Below are 19,640 nucleotides of genomic sequence, written 5' to 3'. Positions count from 1 at the left end.
CTTCGTTCACTGGGAACGATTTACCGAGAGCACTCTCTCAACCGTGACAAACCTCGTCTTTGACATCGGGTCGTGTATGTGTGGTGTTGGTGAAAACTGTAAACACCTCTCAGAAGGTTGATTTCGACTGTAAATGTCGCGAATTGCGACGAATGTATTTGAGAACATGTAGCAGTATAAACAGATATGAATCTGCGCAGCGTGTTAATATACGATATAGATGGAGACTTTAGATAATGAAGGCGCAATGTATGAGACATGCAAATATGTGTATCACGTTATGCACACAACTGTTTATAAAAGTATGTTATTTTAAAAGATAATTAAATTCCATTAAATCATCGTCGACTTTTACTTTCGTGTGTAGAAGATCTAATCTACTGAAAAATAACTCTATAACTACGATAGCAAAAATGATAATTAAGAAACATGAATAAACAGCTCGTTACAAATGTCACTTCGTTGATGAGTAATATTAGTTTTTAAGCGTATGTAGATTGCTATCTCATCTAAAATATGAGTAGGTAAAACGGCGTGCCTCTATAACCAGGAGGTCAAGGTTTCAACAGCAACAGTACAACAAACGCTTACATAATTCCGAATGCCGGCTATTTACCCGATATGTTCGACAGCAAACTGGTTCTGCAACGGTACACGGTGTTCAAAAACGATCGACAAAAAAACACACGCGGACTTTTCTCCGTGCTCGGCGTGTAGGAGTTTTCACCGGGAATTCCGTTACACGAGCCAAGGTGAAAGGACCCATAGAGAACCATGACTCCAATATACACAAACTGATTCAAAAACTTGTTTCACTGAATACTCGCTTGTGAGAAGGCATATGTATTATAATTATCGTAGAATTGTTTATCAAATCAAATCATTAAATCATACTCGGCCTAAGATGTCAAAAAAATATTTAGTTAAATTTCGAATGCTATATTACTGCTTTATAAGAATCTATAAGGGGTTAATTTAATACACAGAATAAAGAATGAAATGTACAAAATGTGGTAGCATTACATATCAGCATGATATACTAGTGATATGAGTCGGTGACCAATACCTGAAAGACCTATGTTTGAATCCTATATGTACCAGAGTGTTTTTTAATTTTTTTCGTGTCTGTGGGATCTAATTTAATGACTATTATATAAGCTGTAATACCAGTTTATATTCAATTAATAATAGTTTATAACCAGCACGATAGACGAGTGGAATAAGTGTAAGAAAAAAATCGATCATTACAGAGAAGGTTTTCTTAGATTTTCCTTATCTCGCGGATGATATAAATAACTTAAAATCAACTTAGATCGTGCATATGTATATGTATGTTATAGAAATTATCTAATAATAAACAAAATCCCTTTTAAAGAATATTACATATGGATTAACAAAAAATATGGATTTCTTAAAAGTATTATTTTAAGCCACATTTATTGGAAAATCTTGACCAGCACGAGATAAAAAAAATTGACCAGCACGATAGCTTTATTGACCTAAAAGACCTGGGTTTTCAAATCTCATACATACCTTAGTGTTTTTAAATTTCTATCATGTCTGGGATATCGGAATTAGTGATTATTATATAATTATAACTCCGATCGATCATCTCAGATTAGGTTTACCTAGATTCTAATCTCACGGATGAATATAGTGATGATTATTTAAAATTGAGCTAGGTCGTACTGCTATTTAAGATTATCTAATAATGAACTAACTTTATACGCTGGTTAAAATTTAGGCTTTCCTACAGCTGTTTGCTATACGTACCAAGAAATTTGTGCATCACGCTCTTGATATCATATTTTGCACTCAAAAACTTAAATTATTCACAACTGATTTTTAATTACTGATATCTTAATTTTTTTTAAAAAAGATTTATTAGATACGAATCAATGTTGTCATCGTGTTCTATATATTTTAAAATTTCAGTAATAGAATAATATATCTAACGCCACAAAAAAATTATTACAACATATTTTTAAATGTTACAGAACCACTTAAAAAAATATCTTTATATGTATTTCAAGAATAGTTAATGCTACAAGAAAAGAGTTTTACACATTAAGCCTGAATTGAAATAGTACTTCTAATAAAATCAAATATCTCGTGAAAAATCAATGGTAATAAAAACTACATAGGATAATAAAAACCGTGCTCTACCTTCAGCGATAAAGGTCACTATACAAAATTTAAAACATGTATAGTCCATCCAAGATGTTAGCGCTCGTCATCGTTGTGTTGGAAATAAGGGTTTTCCGCGAATTTGTTTACACCGATAGGAGAACGTTACCAATGCTAAATCAGGGCTATTTTAAGGGTAGGGTGACCATACGTTGGAAATTTAATTAAAAATTATAATGTGTTATATTTTTATTATAAATTATTGTCATGTTGTGGTATTTTGTAATCAATAAAACAATTCCTGTAATATTCTATTGGTATTTTTTTAAATATTATATTAAACCTGGAGAGTGATTCCAAATGTGCTGTCATGTTTTTGAGTTAAATATGTATATAAATAAACAAAATAAGTAAGAAAGGGATATTTTACACTTTCTTCAACAAATTAAATTAAAAAAGTAAAAATTAATTGCACTTGTAATTTCACATGGTCATCCTATTATATTTTCTCACCAATACTGTGACGATGAGCGTTCATATCTTAAACGGACTGTATGTACATATGAATATAATTTTAGTATTTTAAATGAAAAGGATTGAAATGAATTTAAAAATTAATTCTTTAGAGCAATTAATGATAAAATGCAGTCTTTTTATTTTTGCGGTATATTTTTTTTTTTGAAAACGAGTTGTTTTAATGATTATATATATAAAAGTAAAGTTAATAAAATATTGAAAATTAGCATTTATTTTAAGTTTGCCATAACTATTTTATATTTAGATATTACATTAAAGGTTGTTATTAATACAATGAAATAACATATCTATAGCGAAGAGAAGGATACAAAATTACATTTTAAAACTGAATTTTATATTAGTAGCTACAGGGTTTATATAATTTTATTTAACCACAAATAAATAATTGTATTTAATCAATACCGAGAATATATATTTCACCTAACACTCGACGAATGCGATTGGGCAAGCACAACAACAATTAAATTAGCAAACATCAATTGACTTCGCCCCAAATTCTAACAAAACCAGGCCGAAGACAAAGCTCCCTCGAAATATATACATGCACCAAAAGGCGCCTTCCATTGGGCAATTATTTTCATCAAAGCAATTCCAATTTTGACGAATTCCTAAGAAAACATTGAATATTGACAATCAATTGCCCCATCGCTCCACTTTGATCCGTTTAATTACAAAAGTCTTCGCATTGTCACCGCGATGGCAATGCGTCATACTCCACAAATGCGTTTTTCATAAAACGATACTCTTTTTGGTTTGAAAAAAACATACACCAATAATCTCGGTGTAAAAAATGAGCAGTTTGCAACATCTCGAGAATCTCATGCCGAACAGGTTAAACCGGTAATAAAATTTCTCAGAAATATTATATGACGGTCGGTTGTTAATAAAGTTAAATTGTCTTTGATGCTATCGCCAGATTGCATTATTTATTAATTGTATTATAGCAATATAGAACGCTAGATCTTAGACTTAATAATTTATGTAACCATGAGAACAATGTGCGATATGCTATAAAATACCAGATGTGAATAATAAGTTATTGAAATAATAGTGTTTTGATGTTCAAGTTTAATTATGATTTATATACTATAAAAGCTTTTAAAAGGATCCACTTATCAGATAATTAGCGAATGGCACTTAAAAGTAGCCCAGAGTGAAGTTCTCGAGAATAATCCGGAAGAATATTCTCCGAACCGAAAATTATGTAGAATTTTCTATTCTCGAATTTGTAAGTGGGTTTTATTTATATCGCTTGAAAAAATAAGAGAGAAATAATTTATTAAGGATTACATTGCTTAAATACAGTATTTAAAATTGTTTTTAAAGTAAGTTAATCAAAATAAAAATGTTGTTTAAGGAATGAATTTGTATATTATATTTACGTTTTATTCGTAAATCATATGGCACTAGAGATATGCTTTAACTTTAAGTGCAGTTGTTAAGTGTATAACTTCAACATAATAATAAGGTTTATTATCAGTTAAGTTAAACATTAAATCGATTAAAATTATTGACGTTGTTTTTTATTTGCTTACTTTTCAAGCACTGCTAAATTATTATTTAAGTAATGTATAATATTCTGAGGTTCTAAAAATATGTAATATTTATATATATAAGTGCCATGAAAATATTTAAAATATTCCAAAGATGTTTTAAAAGTAAGAAAATTGTCTGCGAATAAGCCAGAAATTTAATTTATTTTGCATACTGCTTTATATGCGTATAAAAAAATAATTAACAAAATTAAAATACACATTTTGAGAGCCGTGCAATTAACGCCCGAGGTTAGGTAATGTGCAGGGGGAAAATGGTATAATTTTTAAAGCCCGTTAATGTCCAAATTTATAATTAAGGTGAACAGGTGCGCAAATTAGCGTTTAAAGGATAGGATCGACGCAGATTAACACTTCGCGCACTTTAATACATATTATTTTATAAAAATACGAATAAAACATACGTAGAAACATCTATCTCACTTTACACAGCAATATTGTTTCGAATTTGTATTAAATATGACAACAATAATGTCCATAAAATCCATTGTGTTTATGCGCCACTCCCTTCATATTGTATTTTGGTGGTCAGATTTTATCATAAAATGTATATCATTATCATGTCAGGCGATGTAGCACGGATGAGTGAGGTTATTAGATAACCTTAGGTACTTTTATAAAATTTACACATCGATCTATTAATGGTTCTACAGTACAGTGTGTAATCGAAATATTTGGTTACAACCGATAACAATGACTGTGTTTAAATTTCTCTTTTGTGCTTTTATTTGTTACATCAGCATTCTTAGAATGAAAGCTTATACGTTTAGAAAGTATGTAATATATTTGATAAGTAAATCACTATCAACACAATGTTACGGTCAATCTGGATGAATTAAACCACAATTTATGGCTAAAGTATGCCAAATACACGTGTGTTTGGCGAAAAGCAGAGACAAATGTGTGTTTCAACTTTAAAATATGGTGTATGTATGTATGTATGTTCATACATAAATGCGAACGACAGACATATTTCGAAGCACTTTCCAGGAATACTTAATAAACTAATACTCATAATATATGCACCGATCTACCAAATCTAATGCCATCAATAAATTTTAACAAGGCATTTAGCATTAGTAAATTGATTTTATATAATCTGATACAAATACAACATTTAAAGGACTATGATATATTTTAATAAAGAAAGCCTGAATCTTTATTGCGTAGATGTGAATTGAGTTAAATTAAACATGACTTCATATATATAACTCTTTCGATTAGAATCATTCACTCTGACACGTTGACGCCTAAACCGTTATCCCATCTAACAATGTCGGTAAACTTGATTTCGATACAAATCAGAGCTTCCAGAGGAAGGCAAAGACAACGCGGTAGGTCTTTTTTTATTACGTCATTACAAAAAAAGATCCGTTTTATAAAGATTGTCCAACAACACAAAAAAAGTTGGGTCAATACAGGTGCATACCTGTTAACAATCCCATGGCTGATCAATGGTGATAAAAGTGAAGAATGAAAGCTCTAAACTTGATAATAAAAAAACTGCAGAATCTAAAGCAACGATTCCCAACCTTTTTTGTTCATTCATGATTGATATTTTAACACCAGTGATATAAATGTAGAAATTTGAATTAGTCAAATGAGTTAAATTCCTTTATCATATAAATGTATGCATATAAGCTTTTAATAAATTTATTTAACCCAATTTCCATATTTTTGTACAATCGCTATATTTTCTTCATAAGGAAAATTTGTAGCAACGGTTTGACCTATGAAACAATATTTATTTTGGAGCATCCATTAAAAAGTCATTAACATTATAAATACGATAGATCAGTGGTATTTCAGGTAAGTCTTGTGTGGGTTAAATGAGTTTAAAATAAAGACGTGTAATACTTTTACTAAATTATAGATTCCCTATCTTTTTATACAAATATTCTTCATATATTAATCAAGTTTTTATATCTGATTCGAAAAATAATGTATTTTTGGAAACGAAAAATTCTTTTATGACGTTTTTTATATATGTTTTTGTAAAATATTTTTTTCACATAAAAACTGTTGCAGGGTTTTAAATATATGATAGCCGTTTGGAGCAATGTCTGTAGAATATTGTGAATGAAAAAGGAGTTCTCAAGAAAATCCTTTGATTTTTTTTATCGTCTCCTTGGACGCGTTAAAGCGAGCTTGGTGTAAAATGACATGAGGAAGGTCTTAAACTTTAAACGAATTATCTGAGCACACTATGTGTCTGCCTATAATCCAGTAACTTATAATGAATATCCCTCCAAATGCATAAAATTATCTAATTAGGGTGTAATCCTGTTCTCTGGGTTGGAATTGGGGGTTAATTGAGATCTGACATCCGACTCAAAAATAGATCTTCCAGTTCTAGAATCATTAATTATTGGCATATTAAGATTCGATTTTCCTCATGCAATTTATAAATTATTTATATTCTGTAAATTAACTTTTTAAATGCCTGTGAACTGGTCTAAGCGACACGTTGTGATGTTGTGTTAGCTCGGACCTACTTTGATGGCAGCCCTAATATCCTCACTAACAACTCCTGAAGAGAAAAAATCCCGTAACAAAATTTTTAGAACCGCATTCGACACACTCTAATATATGCTATTGTCGCATTATGACCGAGTTGAAGCTCATAAAGCATAATATAGCTTAACTGAGATTATTTTATCTAGGGTTGAAAATATTGAAAAAAATACCCGTTACTAAATAGCATTATTGATACGACTATTGTTAAAAAACATTGAAGGCATAGTGAAATTATTGTTAATTTATAAAAAGTTATACATTTTTGCTAATGTAAGAAAAAAAAACGCAAAGACAACAAAAACATCGACTAAAACATGTAAGATTTAAGTTAAAATTAAATTAATTTACATCGTGTCTGGAAGTAAGTAATTAAAATAAGTGATTAATATAATAATTTTAATAAAATTCGGATCGATCATCATAGATTAGGATCACCTATGCTCTATTTGCGTTAATAAAGTCAGTTCGAGAGCTATCCTTCCAGCATTATTCATACTTGAAAAAGAGGCCTGTGTATATCGAACGTATATCTGTATCGTGTGCTTTAGAACTAATAGTAGGGGCGCGTAAACTCAAACTTTCCATCTCTTTCTCAATTATGAATAATGATTAAATGAAAATCTCGTGAGCTGACTGTGTTAACGCAAATAAGATATAGATACTGATGAATATGGTATTGAATATTCTGTAATACAGCTCATAGAGAATATCTTATATGTATTAAAAATAAAAAAATAAAAATAAATTGGTCGATATCACATTGTTAATGGTCGATAAGGGTCGATGGAAAAAATTTAACTCAAAATCACTACTAAAATTGCTACACTGTTACATTTAAACATTTTAAATTTATACAACTTGTTCAATTAAAAGTTTTAACTACCTTGTCATATCCATATTTTATGGTCCTATGAGGCAGGTAACTTTTATTTTTATTTAATTTGTAACATATTTACATTTGTATGTAATAAATACATATTTGAATGATTCTTATTTTTTATGCATTGAAAAAATGTGTATTTTAAATCTATTCCTACTTTCATAACGTATTTTTTTGAACTAATTTTAAAATTGTAATAATCTGAGTATATGCAAATGAAATATAAATAATTAATAATCAATAAAATCACAAAAAAAATCAGAAACTCCTGAACCTGATCATCAATAAGTTAATATATGTATAGGCAAAAGGAGTGGTAGCAAATCTGGCAATTGGAACAATAAAACTATAGTAATTAATGCTTATAATTAGCTCCTCGGTTAGTTGATGTTTACACATAGTTTAGAGTTCTAGAGGTGGCTAGAAAAATATAATTTAAGGGTAGATAACATATATATACTAAGGATAGAGGAGTGTCTAGTTGTTCCAGCATAATTCGCTGAGAGAAAGGCTATTGGAACGTCAAAGGAATTATATATTTTGCTGTACAGAATGCGGTGAGTAAGTCAACAAAAAGTTTGACCAATACAAGTACGCTTTCTAAAATTTTGAATATTCGTTATGGGTAGTATATAAGGGTAGATATATTTTTGAAGTGTGTTACTGTAGTTCTTGGAACAAAATTTGACGAGAGAAAGACGCAATAGTTAGGGATGAGTTTGAGGAAGTCAAGTTGAGCTTTAAGAGTAAATACCTTGTGCAAATCCCCTGGTGTTCTGCTCCGTGGTGATGGCCGAAGTGATGACTACGGCGAAGACTGCCACCAGCAGGGCGGCGAGCGCGGCTGCGCCCCCGCGGCTGGGCCCCCACATTCCGCTCAAGGGGCCCCCCGCATGCGGATCTGCCCCAAGCACTCACAAACACCCTCCGGCACAATAATACAACACAAACGATAGTATTGCAAGTGCGTCGATGAACACTTTTTAAAAAAGCACTTTTTTTGTTGTTTACACGGTTTTGGTGGATGGATGGTTAGGGAACAAAAGTTTTGCTTACGTGTCGAGTGCGTAAGGTTTGTTCGTGGTGTATGTGTATGTGTGTGTGTATGTTATCAAGGGTATCGCGCACACGACCAGCCCGGGCGGCGGTCCCTCGCGCACTGACTGGCCCGTCGAGCGCACAGGTGGTTGTCGGTTGCGGCCCGCGTGCACTCGCCGCGACACCTCTGCAAAAATGCATCCCGCGACCGCAACAGGGGCGCTCAAACTTGCGCCCGAAAACTTTCAACTTTTCACTCATGCTATGAAAGACGAATCACTACACAAAATAAAATATTTTTTAGGAGAAGTATTTCAATTTTTTTTTCAAAAAAAAATAAAAATAGGAATCGGACCAGCTCCTCATAAAAGACATTGCCAACAGATCAGCGTATTAAGAAGCTGGCTGGATGGATGGCTACTACCATAGAGTAAATAAATATATAGAGGCGACGATGCATATTAAAAATCGTGCAGAGAAAAATCTAATGCTTTTTTGCTCTGTATCTTCGTATAAATACAATTTATCATTTCACGGGTTACATTCTGCAATTATTTGTACTATTTTAAAAATTAGTTAATAAAAGTGACGCGTGCAAAACACGTCATTTTCCGCGTTTCAACCAGAGCTGCGCATTTAATGCTCAATAATAAATTAAATATAAACGATGAAAATAATATTTCATTAGAAAATATTTTTGTCACATATTAAAGCTATTAATATTATAGATATTTTTTTAGATTTCTTTTAGAACCAGAATTGCGAAAAATATATTTCTCGAAAATATTTTACATCTTTCATAGAAGCTTTTTATTCTACCTCAACAGTGGTGCGAAAATAAATACTAAAATGACTGTAATTATATAATAATAATTGCTGATTAAAGTAAATTAATAAAGGAAAATATAAATCAAGAAATCACAAAAGTGACAGCCCTCTTCGTTAGACGTCGGCGATACGATTTTTTAATATGCATCGCCGTCTCTATATATTTCTTTACTCAATGGTTACTACCAAAAGAAGATAATCAGCTCATACTACAGAATATAATAAGTAGTGATTTTTATTCTTAACATGCCATAAATCTTAGAAAATACCTTCCGTTGATTTATTATTATATATTACTTGGTAAAGTACGCTCGGGATAAGGATTCCGGTTTGTTATTGTGTGCGTGAACTGTGTGGCTCAAAACAATTTCGCTCAGAATATTTATTTTTTTTGTTTCAAAAGAAAACATATGTTTATTTAACATACATACATCTAAGCTAAGCTGGAAATTTCAACGGACAGTTAAAAATATATTATATAATCGAAGAAACCAGACATTGATGTCATTAATTAAATATTTGCAAAATTCAAAATCTTTCACTAGTCAAAAAAATAATGAAGTCTTTAGCTATTCTTCAAAAGCAAAAATATATAAAATGGGGAAAGAAATTATTCGCAGATTGTTTAATGGCTCGACGACTCTATTAAATCATTAGAATCCATTGAATAAATTAAAAAATTATCATTAGCGCAACGATAAGAATAATAACTTTTATAAGCCTTACAGAGAATAGTGTAAAAAAAAGAATAACGTACGGATTAATGGAAAAATAATTAAAATATTTTAATTCACGGGTAAGAAAACGAATAACTTACAGTGTATATTTGAAGGTTTGATATCAATTAAACCAATATCAACATAAAATTATTTAAAATAAATCACTAGAGAAGATCGAACTTCTGTGCCACACTGCACTTTAATGACGAATACCAGCGTTGACGAATCAGCGACTGTCCTTAAAAGAGAAAGCGAGACAACGAAGTACACGCTACATTGCTTCTCCCTCTCATATACATGTACACGCACACAATAACAAACCGGCATCCTTATCCCGAGCGTACTCTAAAGCTGCATGTTTGGAGAGAAAAAAATATAATTAGACATAATTTAACTCTTCGCTTGCTGTGTGCATAATTATGCACATATAGTTCAAATATTTTTTTTAATTATTTTAGACTGCCTATTTTACCATTTACTGGTTTTTTTGACATAACCTAAAATCGACAAAGCGGTGTGTTGAGACAATAAATAATTTTATCACCATGGAGAAGCTATCCGCAGTAAGTCGAGGTAAAGTATTTTTCAATACGATACATTTATTATAAGCGTTATGAAAATCGATTATTCTGTATTTTCATAATGTAAAGAAAGAATTAAACTAGCCAAATGTATAAATTGTTTTGTTTGAGTAGTGTTTTTTCAGGAAGAATTTTCAACCCTACCAACGAAAATGATATGAAGGATATTATGAATTTATTAGAATATTCTGATACATATCTTAGTGACGATGAAGCGGGAGTTATGAATAGCGAGGCACTGATTACACAAACACAACTGACAATAATTTCGTAAGATTAGGTACCGATAAAATTGATACTATCGACTAACACTAACACAATCAAACTGGAGACTAGTAATAAAATTCTTGAAACAAATGAAGTTTAAATAGAAAAAACAAATGCGACTTACATAAAATGGAGGCGATGGAATTTTGAATAGCCATGGTAATACTAATAATATTAACACGACTGATACAATTAATTACTTCAATAAGTAATAATCTGTGAAGTTTTTCAAAACATGGCAAAATTTACAAACATGTACGCACTTCAAAATAATTTTAATCATACTGATGAAAATTAAATAAAAACACTATTCGGATTGTATTGTGGAGATCTTATTCTTGAAACTCGCATTAAAATCTGTGACGAAAAATGATCATTCATCAATAAGGATAAACTAGACTAGGGGTGGCCAACCCAAATAATCTTACGGGCCACTTTGGAAATGCATCATAACTCAGCGGGCCACATATAAAATATTATATATCCCCACATTAGATTTAGATACACTATATACATTTTTTTTTAAATTGAAACATAATGAGTAATTATTATTGTGTTTACTATTATTCACACATATAAACATAGATAATATAATAATAATGATACTAAATATACATTGTAATGAAATATATAATACCAAAAATTAAATATAAAAAATATATAAATATTTCGGGTCGGCCACCCCTGAACTAAGCAATAGTGGGATTACAAAAGGCCGTTACGACTATAAAATAATATTTACCATAAATAACACACAAGGATTCTCCGGTGCATTTAATGAATATTTCCTTGATACGAAACGGTCACGGAAAACAATATATCACCAAAAGACAAAAACAATATAAGGCCACAACATTCCCAGACATGTCCATCAAGCAATGTCACTTTCTAAACGCGTATACATATTTCGTTGTTCTAAGAAGCGAGTGCAACGATCAGCTAGATAATCGCTGTATGATTGTGATTGGTCAGCAAGCTTTGCAGTCTTGAATACATGAGGCTTGTCTCTAATGAGGACCATACAGACACTCGAAGGAGCAGATTCAGCCAGCCCGCGGACAACATACTGTCATGGACGCTCACATCCTGAGAGAGACTCCACCATACGAGCACCGCAGCAAAGAGGGATCAACCTCCGCTATACTGTCGCTGCCACACCAATCAGAACCCTAAGGATCTTACACTGAATTCATCCCTCCGCCAGCTTCTCCACCACCGCTCGGAAAATAACGATCTCGGCAAGCATAGTTTGTGGCAATATGTAAATTTAACTAATAAAATTCTCACTAGTTTCCAACTGCGTCTGACTGGCTGCAAAGCCACACCCCTCAGGGTTAGAATCCCGAAAATATATAGCAATTGAAACGGTAAAGTTTCCTCGGATCTCCTTTGGACATTGAGACGTTGCTTGAAATTACAAAAGGAGGAAAACTTGAACATATCTCATCAAAAACTTGAGCATAAGCTCATCGAAAATTTAAAAAAAAGCAATATTTCTTTTACACCCTCTAATTAAAAAAATCCTATGTTATACTAAAATATACCTTTAATATTTTAATTCCCCTGTTCCTTTCTATTGAAATTATCTGGGGAGGAAAATGTGTATGTAACATTTGAGTTTTATTAAGGTTTTAATAAAATAATGATATTGACCATAAAATTTCCAAGCAGTGTCTTAATTAAGCAGCTACAACAGGTGCATGTGAAAAGGGGGTTCTAAAATGGAACTGACATAAAAAAATAATTTTATAATGTTTTTGAGTAAAAGTACGTATTGTGGAAATTAATAATTTTACTTTATTTGTGTTTTATGCAAATCTTGATCCAAATTAAGCTGGATCACATTATTGCACAGAGATTATTCATTTCTTGAAAATTGTTAAATAATATGTTCATCAAAAAGCTGTGTTTATATTTATCCAAAGTAAAGAAAGGATTGGAAACGATTACAAATTATTTATAAAATTCTAAAGCTGTTTTTATTTTTCTCTGTGCGTAATTTAATTATTAAACGCTTAAAAAGAACAATCAATTATTCAACGAGCAAAAGAAATATTGAGCAAAATTTTCTAATACATAAGCGAAAGAGGAAAATTAAGAAAATGAAAATAAATAAAAAAGTGGCTTGAAACTAATATTTAGATAAATTTACAGCATTTTTCACACATTGTTACAAATAAATTGCAACAGAAAAATATATGTGACGACATTTTCTTTCGCGATGGCTTCCAAATTCGGCTTCAGATCTTGCTATTAGTAATATGGTAAATATGTGAATAGATACAATCTTAAGTCTAGATTATAATGCAAAACATTAAACTAAAACTTTGTTTTTATATAGATTATACACTGTTTTATTAAAAATAATAATACATAAAATAAAATTACATATAAATAATAGAACAGTATCTTTCGCAATAAGTAAACAACCAACCGGTCACATGTACAATAATATATTTATATTACAAAATAATGAGACAATGTGAAGAAATGTATTAGAATATTACTACTCATTATTTTTTAATATTTTTTACTATAAATAATAATTTCCTCATAACAATATTACATTATTAACAATGCATGTTTATGTTTTGTTGTTAATGTATGATTGCAAAGTTTATAATATATCATAAAACCTGTATTACTCAGCATCACATGTTATGCTATATTATTACAGAAATAATTTAAATGACTATGTACACTAATGTATATAGTATGTACTATACTATATATACAATACTTAAGAAAGAGATTGTAATAATAAAATTTCATAACATAATAATAACCACTTTGTATTATTTTAAATATCTTACTAAAGATGTCTTAACTTTCTAATTATTTTTACGATTCCTATATTCACAAATAAACTGGTTTTCTCTGTAGACAAGAGAGTGGTTTTTCTTACGAATCAGATAAAAATACATAATTGTGCGGAGCTTATATAAAATATTTATAAATACAGTACTGATAAATCATATTAAGTTTGTTGAAAATATATTTAAAATAAATAGATTTTATTTTGCAATATATTTATTTTGAATATATTTTCACAAAACGTATAACAACGATTCGTAAAGACTATTAATATTTTGGTTTATTGCGCTTTTAACGCGTATCCGCGACAAATATCTTTTCACGATCCATGCGTATTTGCCCAGATTTTTTTACAAATACTGCCTCATGGTTTAATATATATATATATTATTTAAGTAAAGAAGATACTTTGTTAAATTATCTTTATAATGAATATTTTAGTATTAAAATGCTATATAAAGCAAGAGCAATTTTAACGGATTATATTATTTATAAAAACTGCTTTTTCAGGTATATATATAATACATAGTATATACAATATTCGACATAAATACGCCAATATCGATTGCTAGTTAAACTAGCGTACATATGTATAAAAATACATTATATTCGTTAGTTCATTAGTGACACGTGTAATTAATTGTCTATTAAATATATCATTCGACCTACAAATGAACCAATGTTAAATAATATATATGTACATATTCTAATGATATTATTAATTATTTATATATGCTATATCAATTACTGATTGAAAACATTCATATTCTGGGTTACAAAAAATAAATAAAAATAACATATAAAATGCTATGACTGTTTAATACTATGTCTTTGTAATAAACATTAATTATATAAACTGCAAAAAATTGTCTGTTAGATAACTTTATCTTAAACAAATATTTTCAAACATACGCATTCGTTATCATAAGATACAGTCCTCTCCACTAATTACACAATAGAAGTGATCTCTTATCTAAAATTAAATTAAATTAGCAAAACATTTATTCCTAGTGTTTTAGAAAATATTATATTTGTAGTAAGTATGTTTTTTTTTATGCATATTTTTAAATTTAAAATGACTTTGAAACATACTGAAAACATATTGAGAACATAAACACAAATTAAACTGTAGAAAAATAAAGCATTGTTTATAGACATATCTACATTAATTTGTTTTTATATATATATATATATATATATATATATATATATATATATATATATATATATATATATATATATATATATATATATATATATATATATATATATATATATATATATATATATATATATATATATATATATATATATATATATATATATATATATATATATAAAACTAACAAATATTTACATATTATATGTTACAGTATTACAATGTTTAAAATTTAAACTACACGTATGCATTAAATAGGGTTATGGTTATAGAGATTGGTTATGATATAATTTTATTTAAATTGTTTTCTTTGCTTAACTTTATCTCACTAATATATTGCATTAGCATCATTCAATATTTGAACTTTCTCTATGTATGTTCTAAATTTTAACTGTAATAAGATTTAAATAATAACCTAATTGAAAAAATAGTAACTAAATAAAAATCTGCTTCCCCAGCGAAAATATTTATCTTTATTATCAGATTATAAGCTCAGAACCTCATTTCGCCATTATGTCTATGTATAATATATAGAATAAAATGGGATATTGAAACAAATTTTTCAGATACCTCAGTACCTACGACCATTGTTTTATAAATTAATCATTTTGGCTTCTGACAAATTTCAGTTTCAGTCTCGAACCATTTTGAAAGCTCGCGTCGTATTTAGTTATAATTTATTCAAACGTAATATCATTCCGCTCCAAAGTTAACTTAATATAATCCTGCCATAATGACAAAGGAATCTTGCGTCTTGTGGCATCGAGCAAATTTAGGGAAATTACATCCATTACAATCACAGTCGCGTCCAATAACGTGACGCGACTACACACAATGGATCACTGGATCACACACAAACCAGCCTCAGCACGTGGGTATGGACCGTTTCTAATTAATTACTGATCTTAATCAAGATCGTAATTAGATTGACGTTATCGTATTGACCTATCGACGTATGGTGGCAAATTGCCTATTTATCGTCCACAAACGCGTTGAGATTTGATACAAATTCCCGGGGCACGTTCTCCTTGAGGGACCCAACGCTGGAAAAAATCATAGCAAGAATATATTAATAAAAAAATTAAAAATCTGAACTAAACTACAATTGCTTAAGATATACCTATATACTGATGTATTTCAGGTATAAGTACCTTTAGGTCTTTTATAAATATTACACAATAAATAAAAGGAGTGGAACATTGCCTTCAAAAGCACACACTTTCTAGGTAGTACTTTCACAATAAACATTATTATTCAAAGGAGCAGATTGTAGTTTTTTGACGCGACTACATTTATGTTAAAAATTGTTTGCAAATTATTGTTGACTTTATTGCTTTTTGAACTTTTAACAAATATTAGATATTAAGAGAAATATTCAATGAATGTAAATTAGTATCAGTACATTAAAATATTTGATCTGAAAGCAAGAGCACCAGCTGAATTATACAAATTTAACGTTTTTATAGTTTGTATTATCGGTAATTTTACAACTAATTTCATGTGCTTATTTCTTAAAGAAAATCTAGGAAAAACAGTCTCGAATGTATCCCGAAAATATTTTTTTAAAAATGTGTAATTTCAGTAAAAGCATATCGGAATTCATTTTCACCAGTAGATATATATTGTTACCAGTAAAAATATAAATTATCTGATAAGTGATATGATTTCAACTTTTCTATATGTAGTGATATATATTTACATACCTATCATTATTTATTTACATCCGATGTATAAATATTACAGCGAATGTATATTTTTTGGTAAAGTTATATTTTCACTAGTAAAGTCTAAATACATTTTCACCAGTAGATATATATTTCTACTAGCAATAATATAATTTAACTGATAAGTGCTAATATGATGCTTTAAAATGTATATGAAACTCAATTTCATAGTTGCGAAACGTCCATTTGCTGTTCAAACCTAAAGTCCAAAATACAAACTAAGCCAACTCATTTCTCAGGGAAAAATATGTACAGGCATTCATCGCATCTCACATATTGCTCCATAGTTTGACTGCCTTCTAATATTACACTATGTTTTAAAAATAAGATCTATCCTTACCGATATTTCTATGGACTTCTAATATGAGGGCTGATCAAAGTATATTCAAACCGAATTTTGGTCAATAGGAGAGCGCAAAAAACAATTATCCCTTCTCAGAAGTCAAAAATTCACGTCAAAAGCAATAAAATCGTGCCGTCGCCATCGCAGTGGGAACGCTCGGTAACGAGCGTTCCCACTGCGATGGCGACGGCACGATTTTATTGCTTTTGACGTGAATTTTTGACTTCTGAGAAGGGATAATTGTTTTTTGCGATCTTCTATTGGGCGAAATTCGGTTTAGATATACTTTATTCGATTCTCACTCGTAATATTGTTATAAGTCTTAACATAAACGCTTGATAATCGAGCGTTTTCACCATGATGACAAGATTTGATTGCTTTTGAACTGGACTGAAAATTCACTTTATGGCAACACTGAGCAGCTAAGAAAACACGATTAAGTATCAAGTAAATATTATGAATAGATGTTTTTTTCGCAAAAAAAGCTAATTTTTATATTTATTTGTAGCATAGAAAGGATTAACTCGTACATATTATAATTTATTCAAAAAATTATATTACAATGTTAAAAAATATATAAAATGCATTTTTGTCATGAGGCCCGGAATCATTGTTTTTTCGTATGGAATATATATTTATTATAGTCTCAATTGTTGATACCGAATCCCTCTCTGATTTTATTTAATATGATAATAGGGGGTTCAAGCTTTAAGTAAAATGATTTATTACGAAATATTAATATCTGAGACAATAGTTGTAAGCATACTTTTAATGTTAAAAATAACATTATAAATATGTATATTCAAATAAATAAAACTAATTAAACACGCCAATATGTACACAGTTTCAGAGCATTATATTTGGAGGAACATATACTCGATGCCGATTGTTATCGATGGAGTGCGTTCTGTTGTCGTCATTCTCAGGAGGACGGAATGACACAGACTCTTCGCAGATAATCCTGACTAAAATGGTGGCCCTACAAGTCGAGGATTTAAGTAGACCCTGGCGTCAGGCAAATAAAGTGCGCCAGGTATTGCGCCGTCTACTGTCCTCCGGTCGACGACCTAAAATCAACTGTCTGGCGTGTCTCACAACCGTTGCTATCCCTGGCGCCAGGTAAAAGAATGGAAAGCAATCAGAAATGAGTGACTTTTTTATCTTTATTTTTATACTGGTTTCGAAAACACACAAAGCAATACACACAAAGCAATAGAAATTGCCTGTTAATTTAAAAAAAAATTATAATGATAGAAACTTATATTAAAACTTTTATGGTCCTTTTAAGTCATCTTCGAAAAACTAGTTTGAAGTATTGTTTATCTATTTGGCAAAACTACCAGTAATCGTTGCGACGACACTAGTCACAAAGAACTTTAAATGTCTCATTAAACTCATTAAACGGTATATACGGAAACTATTCAGACTGATGATGGTATGAAAATAATTTTGCACTGTAATCTTATTTAAACATATTGTTTCATTCCGCATACGTAGGTTGACATTGATATACACCATTATATATGAAGCAATGTATTTTTAATTTAATTAAATTGTGCAATAAACATATGTATTTTTAATTTGATTAAATTGTGCAATAAATGTATTTTTAATTTGATTAAATTGTGCAATAAATTAAATAAAAAAAATCACCATTTCGTTAATATGTGCATAATTAAATAATAATAAAAAATATTTTAATATCAATAAAAGTTTACTCAATTTTTTTCGCAAAAGTCAATAAAGAAATACACGCAAAATTCATTTAACATTTCTAATGCCACGAGCTACATACAAGGCTCAGCTGCTTAGCGACCATATTGCCAAGAGCCACACACGGGGCTCTCACAAAAACTTGAAAAATATGAAACGTATTTTTCAAAATAATTAGATTTTTACAAATGCTATTTGGATTAAGCAAAAGTATCACACATAGTTTTATTTTTAAGTTTGATAATACAGGAAAATTATTTTAAAATATTTTTTTTTGTAACAGCACTTCGAATTTTAAATGTATTAAATAGTGTCAAAATGACTGGAAACTGCAACCAGAAGCTAATTTTATGTTATAAAAGTCCTTGACAAGTATTTAACATTTGACATATATTTTTGTATTAATTTTAAAAATATGTGGCATTGAGGTGACGTATTACACAAACCTACTTTGGCACATAGAACTTGCATAAAAAACATAACATTACTTGAACAAAAGTTAAGGTCGGTGTCGAATTTAAATGTGTATATATTATTGCTATTTTCTATAGCTTGAATGAAACAACAGACAGCTACTAAAATCTAAAAGCTAATCGTACATTTAAGGATAAAGGATCATGTGAGAAGAAACAGCTGAAGAACGGTAGAGATAGCGGAACGTTATACAGTATATATTATATTAACATTTAAAAAGCACTTACTTGAACAAAAGTGAAGATCGGTGTACAAACAGATACCAAACATTTCCGGATTACTCATTCCATATAATGACGACGTTGCCTTTTTTACTACGACTTTTGATCCCCCGACAATTTATTTAACCTTTTACCACTGATGCAC

General features: G+C 29.9%; 1 protein-coding gene across 2 annotated transcripts in view; it reads right to left on the bottom strand.

Annotated features, from left to right (window-relative positions):
- mgl (low-density lipoprotein receptor-related protein megalin) overlaps nt 1-8,775 on the bottom strand; it is a 257,076-nt gene extending 248,301 nt beyond the window's left edge. For both annotated transcript variants that reach the window (XM_088181597.1, XM_088181598.1), the window contains exon 1: nt 8,369-8,775. In XM_088181597.1, the coding sequence (XP_088037723.1) occupies nt 8,369-8,486 (118 nt within the window). In that variant the 5' untranslated portion in view covers nt 8,487-8,775. The remainder of the gene's footprint in view (nt 1-8,368) is intronic.
- Nucleotides 8,776-19,640: the final 10,865 nt, after the last annotated feature.

The sequence above is a fragment of the Plectrocnemia conspersa genome, unplaced genomic scaffold (assembly GCF_051122295.1).
Source record: "Plectrocnemia conspersa isolate PC_06_02 unplaced genomic scaffold, ASM5112229v1 ptg000002l, whole genome shotgun sequence".
In the NCBI taxonomy this organism is placed as follows: Eukaryota; Metazoa; Arthropoda; class Insecta; order Trichoptera; family Polycentropodidae; genus Plectrocnemia; species Plectrocnemia conspersa.
This window is presented reverse-complemented; position numbering and strand designations above follow the sequence as displayed.